Below are 15161 nucleotides of genomic sequence, written 5' to 3' on the forward strand. Positions count from 1 at the left end.
GAGGCAGTGGCTGTTCGCACCCTGTCCTCAGCTAAGCTGGAGATTCTTGTGGGACCCCATCTGAAGCTGGTCCAGCAGTTTTAGGGTATCCGATGCCCTTTTCTGGCCTCCAAGGACACCTGGAAACCACTTGGTACACAGGCAGGAAATTATATTGGGGGAAAAAAGGCTGCCAGAGGCCTGGGAATGTAGTCCATATAAAGTAAAATATTTGAAAGTTCTGGGTTATACCTCCAGGACTGCATGAACCTGGTATCATTTCGTATGCCTGTAATCTAGCACTTAGGAAGCAGAGGCAGGAAGATCAGAAATTCTAAGTTTGATGCCAGCTTGGAATGAGACACCCAGTCTTACCAACATCAACAACAGTAGGAGCCACTTGTACAGGGCTATAAGTAAGCTCATCTATCTACTTAGGATCCCAAGACACAGAGGCCAGAGGAAGTATGATGAAGGCTTGCCTGAGCTAAAAACTACATTCAAACTAGTCCATGCAACTCAGCCAGATCTTTTCTGTTTGAGAGGCTGTTTGAAGGAAGCCTCAAACAAAAAAGGTGCTTGAGGGTGGGAAGGAGGGATGATGCACGCTCAGTGTCCTGGGTCCCATCCTCAGCACTAGAAACATTAAAAGCAACAGAACACTTGCCTAGCATGGGTAGACTCCAGCCTGGCAGCAAATCAACCAAAAGAGCCACATGGACAAACTAAACCAAAAACCTAGTGTGTGAGGAGCACTGTGTGAGGAGCACTGGGATAGATTCTGTATAATTACAGACAATTAGTGAGGCAGGAAGCCCACCCCTAAGAGAAATCATCAAGAAAACCGGAAAAGGATATTTACCAGTGAAGGAAAACTATAATTAATCCCCTTCTCAGCTAGTTTCTTCCGGAGTAATTTTTCCTTCTTCTTAAACCGATACTCCATCTTCAACATCTGCAAATGTCCTCGTTTCTGATTATAGCGTTTCACTGCTGGAAATGATGGTGGATGAAACGGAGCATTCCACTTGCTATAAAAAAGGTCTTTATGGACTTTTTCTCGTGGGATAAATTTACCTATAAAACAAAGAGGAAAGGCTCTTTTAATTTTATATTTCCCAGATAGCTATTTCATGTGATATGAACTAGCTACATGACAGAAAGAACCCCCTAAACATCAAACAATGGTTATTGTCTCTGGAAATGCATGTGTGTGGGCTCACACACCCTGACATCCATGGAGGCTGGTGGACTCTGTGGAGCTGGTTCTCTCCTACTTTGATGTGGGATCTGAGGATCAAATTTAGGCCATCACACATTCACAGCGAGCAGTTTTACCTGCTGAGCCACCTCTCTGTCCTCTTTAAAAAAAAAAATTTTTTTTTAAACATAGGGTTTCCTGTAGCCTAAGCTGGCCCTGAAGTTGCCTAGAATGACCTTGAACTTCAGGTCCTCTAGCTTTCACCCCCCAAAGATAGGCATTAAAGGCTTGTGCCATCAGAAGCAGTGCATACGCCCCTAGGGTAAAAATCCATAGCCTCGTGCATGCTAGGCCAGCACTCTACCAGATAACTACACTCCTAGTCCCAGATAATCCCACTCTCTCCTGGACAGGGTAAGGACTTGTGGCAACAGTCAAAAAACTCAGTAGAATCCAGAGCCCTTTCTGGTATTTTCCTCAAACCAGACAAAGCAGAGCACCAATGGCTTCATGTTTCTGCCCAGCCACTTTCTTCCCACAGGAGCCAGGCTTTCAACTGAACATGGAGCACCCATGATCATGACGTCTCCCATGGTGACTGAAACTGGGAGAAAAATGTTACCAGGAAGCCCTGTGAACCTGTAAGCTGGTCCCAGGGCAGGGCACACTCTACCATAGCTGTAGGCAGGCTGGACACTTAGGTCTACCTTCCATGGGCAGAGATCTGGATGGTGATGAGACAGAAAAGTTTGCAGTGTCTCTACTTAACAGATCTCTGTGGGAATGACTCACATGTGCATCTGTGGGTGAGTCGTCTGTGCAGAACAAGGAGGACATGTGGTTTTCTACTCTCTCACTCTCTGATTTACTTCCTTCAAATAGCCTCTCACTGAGCCTGAAGCCACCCACCGTCATTGAGTCTGACCTTGAAATGTGATTTTTTACTTTTGGTCTTGCCATTGCAGGCTACACCTAGGCCTCACATTAATGTTTTAGTTTTATGGCTGTCAAGAATCTGACCTGTAGCCTATCTCCCGCTCTCCATTTGAGTTCCCCAATATTCCAATAACTAAAGGTTAGTTACCATTCATTTGGTAAGAAATGACCTCAGGCTGCACTGCTGTCCCTTTGCCTGCTCATGCCTATCTAACCATTAGTTTTCTTTTCCTTTTTTGATGTAAGGTCTCTACATAGCCATGGATGTCCCTGAACTTAAGAGAGATCACCCTGCCTCTGCCTCCCAAGTGCCAGGATTAAAAGCATGTGCCGGGCTGGAGAGATGGCTCAGTGGTTAAGAGCACCGACTGCTCTTCCAGAGGTCCTGAGTTCAATTCCCAGCAACCACATGGTGGCTCACAACCATCTGTAATGGGATCTGATGCCCTCTTCTGGTGTGTCTGATCACAGCAACTGTGTACTCACATTCATAAAATAAATAAATCTTTAAAAAAAAAAAAAAAAAAAAAAAAAGCATGTGCCATTTATGCTGGGCTTTAAACCAATCAGTTTTCAATTTGAACAAAGTTCTTTCCAACCACCCATTAAAGATGGGTCAGCTTCTCTTCCTGAGTACAACACCACAAGTAACTTTGTAATCTCATCACAGTGCAGAAAGGTCAGAGTACTTACATGATAGAAGTCTTTCACCAAAAAGGTAGTTATCCATTGTTTCTGCAACTATCTTGGCAACATCCTCAGACTCAAACTCCACAAAGGCATAGCCTTTGCTGTTTCCCGTCTGCAACAGAAAACCCACAAAAAAGCTGTTAAGTCTAAGTATCATCAAACTCCTAACAAGCCCCAGTCACAACTTTTACTATTTCAATGCCGATGTCCCTCCCCCCCCAAAAAAAGCCCACAGAACTAACACACAGACAGACAGACAGACAGAAGACAAGACAGTCACAGCTTGGAATATAGATTTTTCTGGTACCCTAAAATTCGGCTTAGTATGATACATCCCTGAGTATTCTAGCTACAAGGAATTCAGTAGTGCTGTCTGGTGGTAAGAAGGCTATCTTCTGGGCTCCCACAGTCCTGGACTTGTCTACTCATTTCTCATTTCATTGGCAGTCCTACTTGTCACATGCCAGTGAGGGCCAGGTTTTCTTCTTTTTTCTTTTCATTAAAAACCCTAGCAGTTCAGGTAATCCCAGGCTGTAATCTCAGTTAAACAGGAGGCTGAAGCAGGTGGATCTTATGAGTATAATGAGGCCAGTTTGGGCAACTAAGAAAGACTGTCTCAAAATAGCAATGTAAGCCCGTGCTTACCTACTGTGCCCTGGTTTCAGTCCCCAGCACCAGAGGAGAGCACAGGCAGCTTGACCTCACATGTTAAGGGTGGAAACAACCAAGTCTCCAGTGTCATGAGTCTCATCAAGGAACTTGTACCTATTTCCATAGCCTAGGCAAAGGAAGAGGCCTTGACTTCCTAACCTGTACCAGCTCACAAGTGGATTTCCACACCCAGAATAGCCTTAAGTGTACGGTGGGTTCTGGAGTTCAAATGTCTACACTTTGATCCTGGCACTGACATCCTGACCTATGTTAAGTAACATGTAAGTCTGAGACTTACATGTCTGAGAAATGAGGGCAATAAAATAAACTCTCATCAGGGTGCTAAGAAAACACCAATGTTCCACAAAGTTCAACAACATATTAAAAAAAAAAAAAACCAAAACACCAGCAATTCAAAGTTAGTTTCAGTTACACAGACAGAGTAAGGCCAGGCTGAGCATCAACCACCAACCATCTCCCACCAGCACTTCCAATCCCACTAAAAACACAGGAGCAAGCTGGTGGAGTAGAAGAGCGATGGACTATGAACTTCAACACAACAGACCATCACCGCAAACGAACAGATCCTTTGAAAAGTAATTTGAAAGGATATGCCATTCCAAGAAGAAAAACCAAGGGCCAGCGAAATGACTCATCAGACAACAGCATCACCTACCAAATCTAATGACCTGACTTCAACCCCAGGAACCACATGGTGGAAGGACATTCACCCCTGTCCATTCAAATAAACAAAAGTAATTAAGAAAGAAAAGAAACCAAAAAGCTAAGGGCTGAATGTCCAACACAAAGACATGGGTTTAAGCCCAAGCACCATATAAGCAGGCAAAAAAAAAAAAACAAAAAAAACAAAAAAAAAAACAAAAAAAAAAACAAAAAAACACACTTATGAAAGAGCAATGAGCTGGGCGTTGGTGGCACACGCCTTTAATCCCAGGCCTTGGAAGGCAGAGGCTGGTGGATTTCTGAGTTCGAGGCCAGCCTGGTCTATAGGGGGAGTTCCAGGACAGCCAGAGATATACAGAGAAACCCTGTCTCGAAAAACCAAAAAGAAAGAGCCATGAGATAATTTTATGGTTGTGGGCTATCACAACATGAGGAACTGTATGAGAGGGCCGCGGCATTAAGAAGGCTGTAGGGGCTGGAGAGATTGCTCAGTGGCTAATGAAGAGCACTGGACCTGGGTTCAATTCCCAGCACCCAGATGGTAGCTGAAATTTCCTAATCCAGAAGCTCTGATGCTCTCCCTCCTGGCTTTTGCAGGCACTAGGCATGCATGTGGTGAGAAAAAATATAGACAAATACCCATACAGATAATTAATAAAATTCCCTTTAAGCTGGGAAAAGTGGTGAATCCCTATAATCCTAGTAATTGGGAAGTAGACGCAGGATAGCTGCAAGCTCAAGGCCAGCCTGGTCTATGTGGCAAGTCTGGGACAGCAGAACTCCACAGTTAATCTCCGTCTCAAACCAATCAAATAAAAACCAAACACTTTAAAGGTGTTTAGAGGATATACATCTAAATACATGGCCTCTGTCATGCAAGTGACGGCTCATTCTAGTATCTGAGCCACTCCTAGGCTTTGGAACTGGAACCAGGTTTCTGGAGCAAATATGGACTCATTTTTCACTGCACCTTCACTAGCTGAACAGTGAACAAAGGTTGCATCGCCTAGTAGCTGTTAAACAAATGCAGTAATACATCAAGAAACAATTATTTCTTTGAGGGGCCCACAGATGCATTTGGGGCGAAGAGTCTAGGGCAAGTGAGGAATAGCCATCCCATGAGATTGTAGAGTGTACAGACTTTAGAAGCTATGACTCAGACAGAGGAAGTGGCTGCTAAGATTATCAGGAAGCTGGAGGAACTGAGGAGAAACACTTGACAAAGGAGAAGAGGCTGCTGGCTGTGTTGGCCATGGCACCTGCAGGTACATTCCAGAAGCATTCCAGGAGACTCAACAACCCACAAAGAAAGAACCAAAGCCAAGGAGCCTCCTCAGGAAAATGAAAGACTCACCTTCTCCTTGCCTACACTCAAACAAAAGAACACCTTTCTTCCAAGGAGGTAGTTTAGTGATCTTGCAGAGACAGATGGGGCAGCACAAGTCTCCCAAGAGGAAGAATTGCTCAGGGAACTAGGAGAGGCAACCAGCAGGACTCCCAAGAGGAGGAAATTCTCTTTCAGGGAAGAATCAGCTGGCAGTAGGCCTCAAGAAGGAGGTGGAATCACAAAGGGACAATTCCCATCCCATGACTTAAACTCCAGTAAAAGCAAATTCACAAAAAAAATGGGTCCTGTGGTTTTAGGGAATCTACTAGAAATGCCTTATATAAACCAAACTGAAGTTCATTAACTCCAGAGTTAGCATTCACAAAATAAACATGGTCTACTTGTCCGTAGTCCCGAGGATGAGAAGCAACTGGCTTAGTTTAATGAACATTTAGAATACTGATTCTGCTCTTGAGGCTGTCATTCCTTGCTGCCTGATTTTCCTGAGGGAAGCCCTATAAGTCTATCTGACCAGAATAGGGATAGGAATGTCTTCTAACAAACCATAAGCCGACGTAAAGTATGAAATTCCAGTGCTGTTCCTCAAGACACTCGACTGTCTTTTGTTTGTGCACAGGCAGAGGCCGGAGGAGGCACAGTACTTTCTATGGATCGCCACTGTATCCTCTGAAGATAGGACTTTTTACTGACCCGGTTGCTTGTTGTTTTGGCTAAACTGGCTGGCAGCAAGTTCTACAATCAGCAGCTCCAGTTCCCAATACTGGGGTCACACCTGGCCTCTCACTTGGTGCGTGTGCACGTGTTCCACTCCGTGTTTATAGCACAAGTGCTCTTAGCATTTTGAAACAAGTCTGGCACTGGTGTGTTCAGCTGACTAGTGAGGAACCCCCTCCCAGCACTGGAGTCACACGTATGTGGGACCACACCTGGCTTTTGACCTGGGTTCTGTAGGTTAACAGTTATAGACTGAGCTATCTCTGCAGTCTCATGATCTCTCTCTTTTTACTGAGATGGAAATCCACACCATGCAGCTATGACTGGCCTCAAACTCAGAGGTCTGCCTGTCCCTGTCTCCCAAGTGTTGGGACTAAAGGTATGGACCACTATACCATGCCTACTTTCTTGTGATTCCACTGCAACTTGTAAAATTACTTTACTAACATTTACTTATTTAGAGACAAGCTCTATGTACTCACAACATAACCCAGGCTGGCTTCCCCTGCCGCTGCTTCCTAAGTGCTGGGACTAAACGTATGCGCCACCATGTCTGGCTTGTGGGAACTTTGTAGGTAACAATACTGTGCCTATGAATAAAGGATGACATACAATTGACGAGGAAAATATACATAGTTGAATTCAGGTACAGAGTCTTACCCGCTTGCTTCTGGACAATCTGAATCTGCTAATATCGCCAAACTGGGCACAGTAGTCATAGATATGGCCTTCAGAAAGTGTTGAAGGTAGGTGGCCCAGATAAACTACTCCGGAGTTAACTTTATCTTTCTTCTTTTGCTGAGGACAAAACAGATAAACATTTTAAAAATACGAACTCATACTGCACCAAAACTTGTCTGTGTATACACATTTTTCTGAGCTGGGTCTCACTATGGAGCCTTGGCCCAAAACTCACTATGCAGAGCAGGCTGGCCTCTAACTCCTGAACACTAAGATTAAAGGGCTGTATCACCATGCCCTGCAAAGGTCTTTATGTTACCATTCCATAACTTCAGAGAAAATTAATTCTAAAGTCTTTTTTCCCCCCCTTGAGACAGGGTTTCTTTGTGTAGCCCTAGCTGTCCTGGAGCTAGCTTTGTAGTCCAGGCTAGGCTCTAACTCACACCACCCAGCTTTCTAAAGTCCTTTTAGAGGATAGGTAGAGATCTGTCTGCCTCTGTCTCTCCAGCACTGGGATGGAAGGTAGACGTCACCTTGCCTGGCCTGCACCAAAAATTTCAACACCCTTCATTCCCCTTGGTCCAGGAACATACTCATATCTCTCTCACAGCAGAAACTGAAAAATGAGATGTTTGATATTTCTCTTGCCTTAAGCACTTGGTGTGCAAGGCTGAGGCTTGAGTTTAGTAACACAGAGCCACAGACTGCAAGAGTCAGATCCCCCAAGGGATGTCTTTCGACCTACGCACACATGTCCACAATCACCTGTCCCTACAAAACAGTCAGCCCAACACGGGTTCAAGAGATAAATCAACGGGGGGGGGGGGGGGGGGGGGGGTGGCGCACGCCTTTAATCCCAGCACTTGGGAGGCAGAGGCAGGCGGATTTCTGAGTTCGAGAGTTCGAGGCTAGCCTGGTCTACAGAGTGAGTTCCAGGACAGCCAGGGCTACACAGAGAAACCCTGTCTCGAAAAACCAAAGAGAGAGAGAGAGAGAGAAATGGACAAGCAAGTAAAAGTCTGTCATTGTCACTCTGAACCCAAGACCTCCAACTCTGAATGCAGATGGCAGTTTATTACACTGAATCTTACTGTCTCCGGTTGTTAACCTTCACAGTGCAGACAGTACTTCTTTGTCACCATACTATTACCCTAGAGAACAAGAACTTGTTTGCCGTTAGGTCCGTACAGGGTGATCTATAGAGACCTATAGCTGTAATCCCAGTATTCATTAAGTGGATAGAGGGGTTCAAGACCTCGACTGCATGGCAAATGTGAGGCTAGCTTGGGCTACAATAAACCCCACACTGACACTGCAACAAAAACAATCCGCCCAAAAGAGCCCCCAGGATAACAACAAAACAAAAAGAAAAATTTTCGTTCTCTCCAATGCACCCCATGCTGAAAACCAAAGGGATGTAAAATTCCGTCAGGGACGCTGTCTACCAAGTACTCGGCAGGCTGTAATCTCTGTTTTCTTTGACGAAGCTCTGGTCTGAACACTGAGCCCGAGCTGTTTTCTGACTCTCGATCCTCCTGCTTCCCTGTCCCAGAAGCTGAGTTTCCGGATGTCTATTCCATTTTCTAAGCACTACAAGGTAAGGACATACCTTCCAAATGCTGTGGTAGACTATGAACCCTCGTTTTGCGGGCCAAAGCGGAAGCGTGGCAGCCTTAACATATTCTGAGATTTGGAGGTGCCATGCTCCCACACGTGAGTCCTGAGGGCCGAAAGGGCCAAACCTCACACCGGTTCCTGACCTGCCACAGTCTCCTGACCGGAACCATAGTCTCCAAGCTCGTGAGAGGTCGGCTCCCGAATCAGCCCGGCCGCCCCGCCGCTCACCTTTTTCGCGCGCCGTTGGATTTGCGTCAGAGTCTTCTCAAACTGCGAGTCTTTCTTCGGGTTCAAAGCTAGACTCGGCTTTGCAGGGCCTGCTAACTCGGCCATAGTGGAGAACCCCAAACAAGTCAGTCCACGCGGAGCTCCCGGAAGTGACGTCCCCTTCAATTCTCGGAAGCGGAAGTAGAGGCGGAAGTGTAGCAAAAGAGCAGGCCCGGGTGTCTGGTATTGGGCGACTTCGAGCGCCACCTACTGGCCACAAACTAAAAAACCCAGAGCCGTGACTGGAGCCCCCACATCTTTAATTCCAACATTTGGGAGGTGGAGGCAGGAGGATCAGGAGTTCAAAGCCATTCTCATATGCATAATTCGAAGACAGCCTGGGCTCCATGGACTCAAAGCAAATTTAAATTCCCAAACATTAGCCATGCCCACGCCAACGAGCAACAGGGAAAGCCTTCCTTGCATTGGATCCCTTTTGTTTTTTTTAAAGATTTATTTTTTTATTTTATTTATGAGTACACTGTAGCTGTCTTCAGACACACCAGAAGAGGGCATCCAATCTCATTATGGATGGTTGTGAGCCACCATTTGGTTGCTGGGATTTGAACTCAGGACCTCTGGAAGAGCAGTCAATGCTCTTAACTGCTGAGCCATCTCTCCAGCCCCCATGGATCCCTTTTGTAAACTTTATAAACACTCAAGCAGGAAAGTGGCCAGGCCCCTGCCTGAGGAGCTTCAATGGCCAACCTCCCCAACTCCTCCACCCCCGCATGTCCTCCTTTTTCCCCTAATGACCCTAATGGTGGGAAAGTGGCCACACCCCGCCCTACAAGAAAAAAAAATCCACCAATCCCTGAGTTCCCCCAAGTTCAGGACTCGAAATCCCACCAGTCCTCACCATGAAATCTCCACAACATAATGCAACACATATTTATAGTTTTGATGTCACATATGTGTGTCTGTGAGTGGATATGTATTCAGGAATTCAGATGACCATAGAGAATAATGGTGTAGGATCTTCCGGACCTAGAATTTAGGCTGTTGTGAGAGGCCCAGTGTACTGGGAACTGAACTCAAGTCCTCTGGAAGAACAGAAAATACTTTTAACTGTGAACTATTTGTCCAGTCCCTATTTATTTTATGTGATGAGTGTTTTGCCTGTCTGTAGGCATACCCTATATATGCAGTGCCTGCAGTAGCCAGAAGAGGGCACCAGAACACTGGAACTGGAATTATGGACTGTGAGCCAGGGTACTCTGGCTCTTAACCGCAGAGCCGTCTCTTGAGCTCCCTAGTAGGTTTTCTTTAGGTAACACAATGGGAATTTTGAGACAACACAGAAAGAGAAGTTTGTAAGAGTTTCTCATGTTGAAACAGTTGTCTTTCTGACTTTTCTCCATTTGTTTATTTACATGTAGATTGATTAATTTTGTGTGTATGCCTGTCAGTGAGTATGGGTGTGTGCACCTTTGTGCTGCATCACATGTGTCTAGGTCAAAGGAATACTTGATGTAGTTAGTTCTTTTATCCCATGGTATGGGTTCTGGGGACCCAGGCTTAGTGGCAAGTGCCTTTACTTGTTGAGCCGTCTTACTGACCTGGTCTGAAGATTAATTTAAGCCAAACATATTCGAGACTCAGTGGATACAAAAAGAAGCCTTTTATCTAAGACAGCAACTTCTGGAGAGATGTGGCTTCCTTAAATCCCTTTGGGGAAGCCGGGCAGTGGTGGCACACACCTTTAACCCCAGCACTTGGGAGGCAGAGGCAGGCGGATTTCTGAGTTCAAGAGTTTGAGGCTAGCCTGGTCTACAGAGTGAGTTCCAGGACAGCCAGGGCTACACAGAGAAACCCTGTCTCGAAAAACCAACCCCCCCCCCAAAAAAAAAATCCCTTTGGGGAATGCCATGACATAAAGAACCCTGGAAGAGGGGTCTGGAGCATGGGGCTTACCTGCTTTTATGAAGCTCTGGCTTCTATTTCCAACTCTGAATAAACTAACACCTAGGCATCCAGCAATACATGAGGCCCTCTCTGTCCCAACAAAAGGGGGAAGGCAATGGCAAGATGGCTCAGAGAGTAAAGGCTACTGAGGTTAGGCTGAAGGCCTGAACTGGACCATAGAACCCAAATGATAGAAGGACCAACCCCAGTAAGCTGTCCTCTGAGGCTGTACTAGTTTTCTTTTTGTTTGTTGCTGTGATAAGACAAACTAAAAACACTCTGTGTGTGTGTGGGGGTTTGTCTCTTTTAGATTAAAACCAAGGCAAGAACTGAAGTAGAAACCATGAAGGACCACTGCTTATTGGCTTGTTCCCAGGCTCACACTCAACCACTTTTCTTATATAACCCAGGCCATCTGTCAAAGGATGTTGGCATCCACAGTGTCAACTACCAATCAAGAAAATGCTCCAGCCGGGCAGTGGTGGTACACGCCTTTAATCCCAGCACTTGGGAGGCAGAGGCAGCTGGATTTCTGAGTTCGAGGCCAGCCTGGTCTACAGAGTGAGTTCCAGGACAGCCAGGGCTACACAGAGAAACCCTGTCTCGAAAAACAGAAAAAACAACAACAAAATCAAAAAAAAAAAAGAAAAGAAAGTGCTCCAAAGGACACAACCCAGGCCAATCTGATGGAGGCACCCCCTTACCTGAAGATCCCTCTTCCTAAGTATATCAGTTACTTTCCTGTAGCTGTGATAAAACACCGTGATCAACAGAAATTATGGAAAAAGAAGTTTATTTTGGTATATAGTTCTAGAGGAAGAGTCCATGATACCAGAGAAGTCATGGCAGCAAACGGCAGCAAAGCAGGAAGCTTGGGCAGGGAGATGAGAGTGCCCATCTTTTGCAATCACAAAGCCTCTACTTCCCAAATTCTGGCATGCTGTGCCTCTTAAAGGCAAGGACCCCCAACACCTGCTGTGCCTCTCATGCTCTTTCTTCCTCCCCACTTCTTAGCTGTTTAATATATGTATATATATGCATATATCTCTATATCTCTGTATGTATATCTATACCTATCTATGCAAGTCTAGCCAACTGTTGAGCACAAGGTTCACTGAAAAGACCTTGTCTCAAAAACTGAAGTAGGAAGCTATAGATCAAGATACCTAGTGTCAATCTCTGGCCTCCACTACACTGGACTCACGCTCACATATGTACATACCCCACACTCACAAAAATGAATACATACACACATTCTTCCTTACCCATACAGTAAAGAAAATTAACCAAGTAAACCTTGGCCATCGAGATGGTTCAGTGGGCAGAGGTGCTTGCTGCCAAGCCGGACTACCTGACTTCAAACCCCAGGATCCACATGGTAGGTGAGAACAAGTGCACCCACACATAGATATGTGCACACTTATGCACTCACACACAAACTAAATAATTAAAGTAGAAATGAAATATTAAAAAGGGAGAGCTGAAAAGATGGCTAAGTGGTTAAGAGGGCTTAGTGGTCTTGCCGAGGATTAGAGTTTGGTTCCCAGCACCCACATCAGGCTCAGGCTCACAAACCTCTGTTATTCCAGCTCCAGGGTAACTGATTGGTGCCCTCTTATAGGCTCCATGTATGTGCGTGTGCACACACACACACACACACACACAGAGGAGGAGGAAGAAGAGGAGGAGGAAGAGGAGGAGAAGCAGGAGGAAGAGGAGAAGGAGGAGGAAGAGGAGGAGGAGAAGGAGGAGGAAGAGGAGAAGGAGGAGGAAGAGGAGGAGAAGGAGGAAGAGGAGGAGGAGGAGGGAGAGGAGGAGGAAGAGGAGGAGGAGAAGGAGGAAGAGGAGGAGGAGGGAGAGGAGGAGGAGGAGGAAGAGGAGGAGGAGGAGGAAGAGGAGGAGGAGGGAGAGGAGGAGGGAGAGGAAGAGGAGGAGGGAGAGGAGGAGGAGGAAGAGGAGGAGAAGGAGGAAGAGGAGGAGGAAGAGGAGGAGGAAGAGGGAGAGGAGGAGGAAGAGGAAAAGGAGGAAGAGGAGGAGGAAGAGGGAGAGGAGGAGGAAGAGGAAGAGGAGAAGGAGGAAGAGGAGAAGGAGGAAGAGGAGGAGGAGGAGGGAGAGGAGGAGGAAGAGGAGGAGGAGAGGTTTGAATAGGAATGGCTTCCATAGACTCAAGTGTTTGAATGCTTGGCCCATAGAGAGTAGCACTATTAGGAGATGTGGTCTTGTTGGAAGAAGTATTTCACTGCGGAGTGGGGATTTGAGGTATCATAGAAGCTCAAGCTACACTCAGTGTCACAATCTCCTGCTGCCTTTGGATCAAAATGTAGAACTGTAAGCTCCTGCTTCAGCTCCATGCCTGCCTGCATATTTCCATGATGATAATGGACTAAACCTCTGAAACAGTAAATGTTTTCCTTTACAAGAGTTGTCTTGTCAGGCAGTGGTGGTGCACCCCTTTAATCCCAGCACTTGGGAGGCAGAGGCAGCTGGATTTCTGAGTTCGAGGCCAGCCTGGTCTACAGAGTGAGTTCCAGGACAGCCAGGGCTACACAGAGAAACTCTGTCTTGAAAAACAAACAAACAAACAAACAAACAAAAAAAGAGTTGTCTTGGTCATGGTGTCTCTTCACAGCAATGAAACCCTAACTAAGACAGGGAGATGGAGAATAAAAAAGTGTCAGGAGCCATAATGGGACAAGCTAATAACAGCAGGTGATCATTCTGAGATGACCTGTTCAGATTATTGTATAATCTGAGACAGATTTGTTCCTTTTTTACAAGGCTATAAGGGATTCATTTTAGGAAAAATTCCTGCTATTAATATGCTTTTCCTGTCTGTCATTATTAAACATATATAACAATTATTAAGTAATAGCACACCCCTTTGGAACAGATCTCTGCAGATCCGCCAAGATATACTGTCTTGTAGTGATGCTATATAGACAAATATGTGACTTCTTAAGTCTTAATGATAATCCTATAAGAATTCCTAAAATTACATCAGTGATTATTAAGTTCTTTTATAGTGGGACTTCTATTAGGTCCTTTTTCTGATAGTCAAAACTGCAATGAGAACTCTGCCAGTCTCCCCAGTGTCACCAGTTAATTGCTCTTGGATTGTAACCAGACTTTCTCCTACTCAGAGCACATTCCAAGAGGTTGTTAAACAATTAACCAAAGGTCATAAAAAGGGAACTAATGATTTATTATAGGTGGTAGGACAGAAGATAAAATATTGACTGGGTTTATCTACAAAACTTCACCAATAACTTAGTTATGATTTCAACTTACAGTGAACCTGTGGAGCTAGACAAGTGATGGATGTTTAGTCAGATAATTACTCCTAATGGATATGCATGCAAACATTCCCTGCTGTAAACTTCTATTTCAATTTATCATTTAATTTTTTTGTGTGAACTTGTGTTGAACTTTGTAACATGTGTTCTGAAAGATGTTTAAGTGCTGAGGACAAAAAGAAGAGTCGGAACTGAGCTGAGAACTGAGCTGTGAGAGAGAACTGAGCCGAGAAGTTTTTAGGCAGAACTGAACTCAAGAAGAACTTAGAAGTACAGACATAGCATTGGGAGAAAAGGCATTGAGAGTAAGAGCCTTGTTGTGACTTCAGAGCAGGAGCAGAGAGCAAGGTTAGAAGGGGAATGCAGAGTGGAATAACTTAGAAACTATAGGTAACATAAAAAACTGCCAGGGGCCAGCCCCGGCTTGGTGGGAGGAGAAGAGCGATCTTCTTTCTTCTCCTCCTTGTAGGTTCTTCTTGAGGCAGCAGCGGGGGATGGGAAATGGAAGAGCATCAGCAGGGGTGGAGGGTGGTGTGGTGGGGAGACTTGGTCTTACGAGATTCTTGGGGTAAGGCCTTGAGCCGTATGAGATTTGTGGTAAGACTTTGGTATTACAAGATATTTAGGGTTGCTGTTTAATAAAATTTTACTTGTCTATGCTAGAAAAGTTTATTTACTATGCTACTGTAGCTGGCCTGCCCTCTGGTATCCTCTGGCCACAAACTGCCATTTCTGGCACTTAATACCTCAGCCCAAGGACAGCAGAGGATTAGGCAAATAGCCTTTGTACTCTTTCAGCCAGTGCTGCTGGGTTCTAATTTATGTCTGCTAGTTTGAGGTTGCAGGAAGAAAAAACACTTAAGTTATTATATAGAGTTTATTGCTAAGTGTAAAAAGTTTCCTATGAAAGCTATCTAAGAGAAAAAGCAGAAAGGTCCTAAGTGGGGACAAAGGAAAACTTCTATCTGGGAAAAGGGAAAAACTCTATCTCTATTCTATATCTAACTGTATCTAACTAACTAACTCCCATCTCTTTGTCCTCAGTACTTGTACATCTTACAGAGTACAGGGTCACATGTTACAAGGTTCATCATAAATTCACACCAAAATTCAAATCATAAATTGAAATAGAAATTTACAACAGACCGGGCGGTGGTGGTGCACGCCTTTAAGCCCAGCACTTGGGAGGCAGAGG

At 45.1% G+C, this 15161-nt stretch overlaps 1 protein-coding gene across 1 annotated transcript; it reads right to left on the reverse strand.

The window, feature by feature from the left end:
• Positions 1 to 780: 780 nt before the first annotated feature.
• LOC114626452 (MKI67 FHA domain-interacting nucleolar phosphoprotein-like) lies at positions 781 to 8878 on the reverse strand. Its single transcript, XM_028773860.1, has 4 exons — positions 8730 to 8878; positions 6864 to 7001; positions 2810 to 2918; positions 781 to 1056 (listed from the first exon to the last, which is right to left on the reverse strand). The coding sequence occupies exons 1-4, from the start codon at positions 8832 to 8834 to the stop codon at positions 815 to 817; spliced, it is 594 nt and encodes a 197-aa protein (XP_028629693.1). The 5' UTR covers positions 8835 to 8878; the 3' UTR covers positions 781 to 814.
• Positions 8879 to 15161: the final 6283 nt, after the last annotated feature.

This window comes from Grammomys surdaster, unplaced genomic scaffold (genome assembly GCF_004785775.1).
Source record: "Grammomys surdaster isolate TR1022 unplaced genomic scaffold, NIH_TR_1.0 235, whole genome shotgun sequence".
Taxonomy (NCBI): domain Eukaryota; kingdom Metazoa; phylum Chordata; class Mammalia; order Rodentia; family Muridae; genus Grammomys; species Grammomys surdaster.

Coding starts and splice junctions, on each gene's coding strand:
- LOC114626452 (XM_028773860.1), bottom strand. CDS start 8,834: ATGGCCGAGTTAGCAGGCCCTGCAAAGCCGAGTCTAGCTTTGAACCCG. Junction 7,002..8,729: donor TCCAACGGCGCGCGAAAAAG/GTGAGCGGCGGG, acceptor TTTTGTCCTCAG/CAAAAGAAGAAAGATAAAGT. Junction 1,057..2,809: donor TGGTGAAAGACTTCTATCAT/GTAAGTACTCTG, acceptor TTTGTTTTATAG/GTAAATTTATCCCACGAGAA.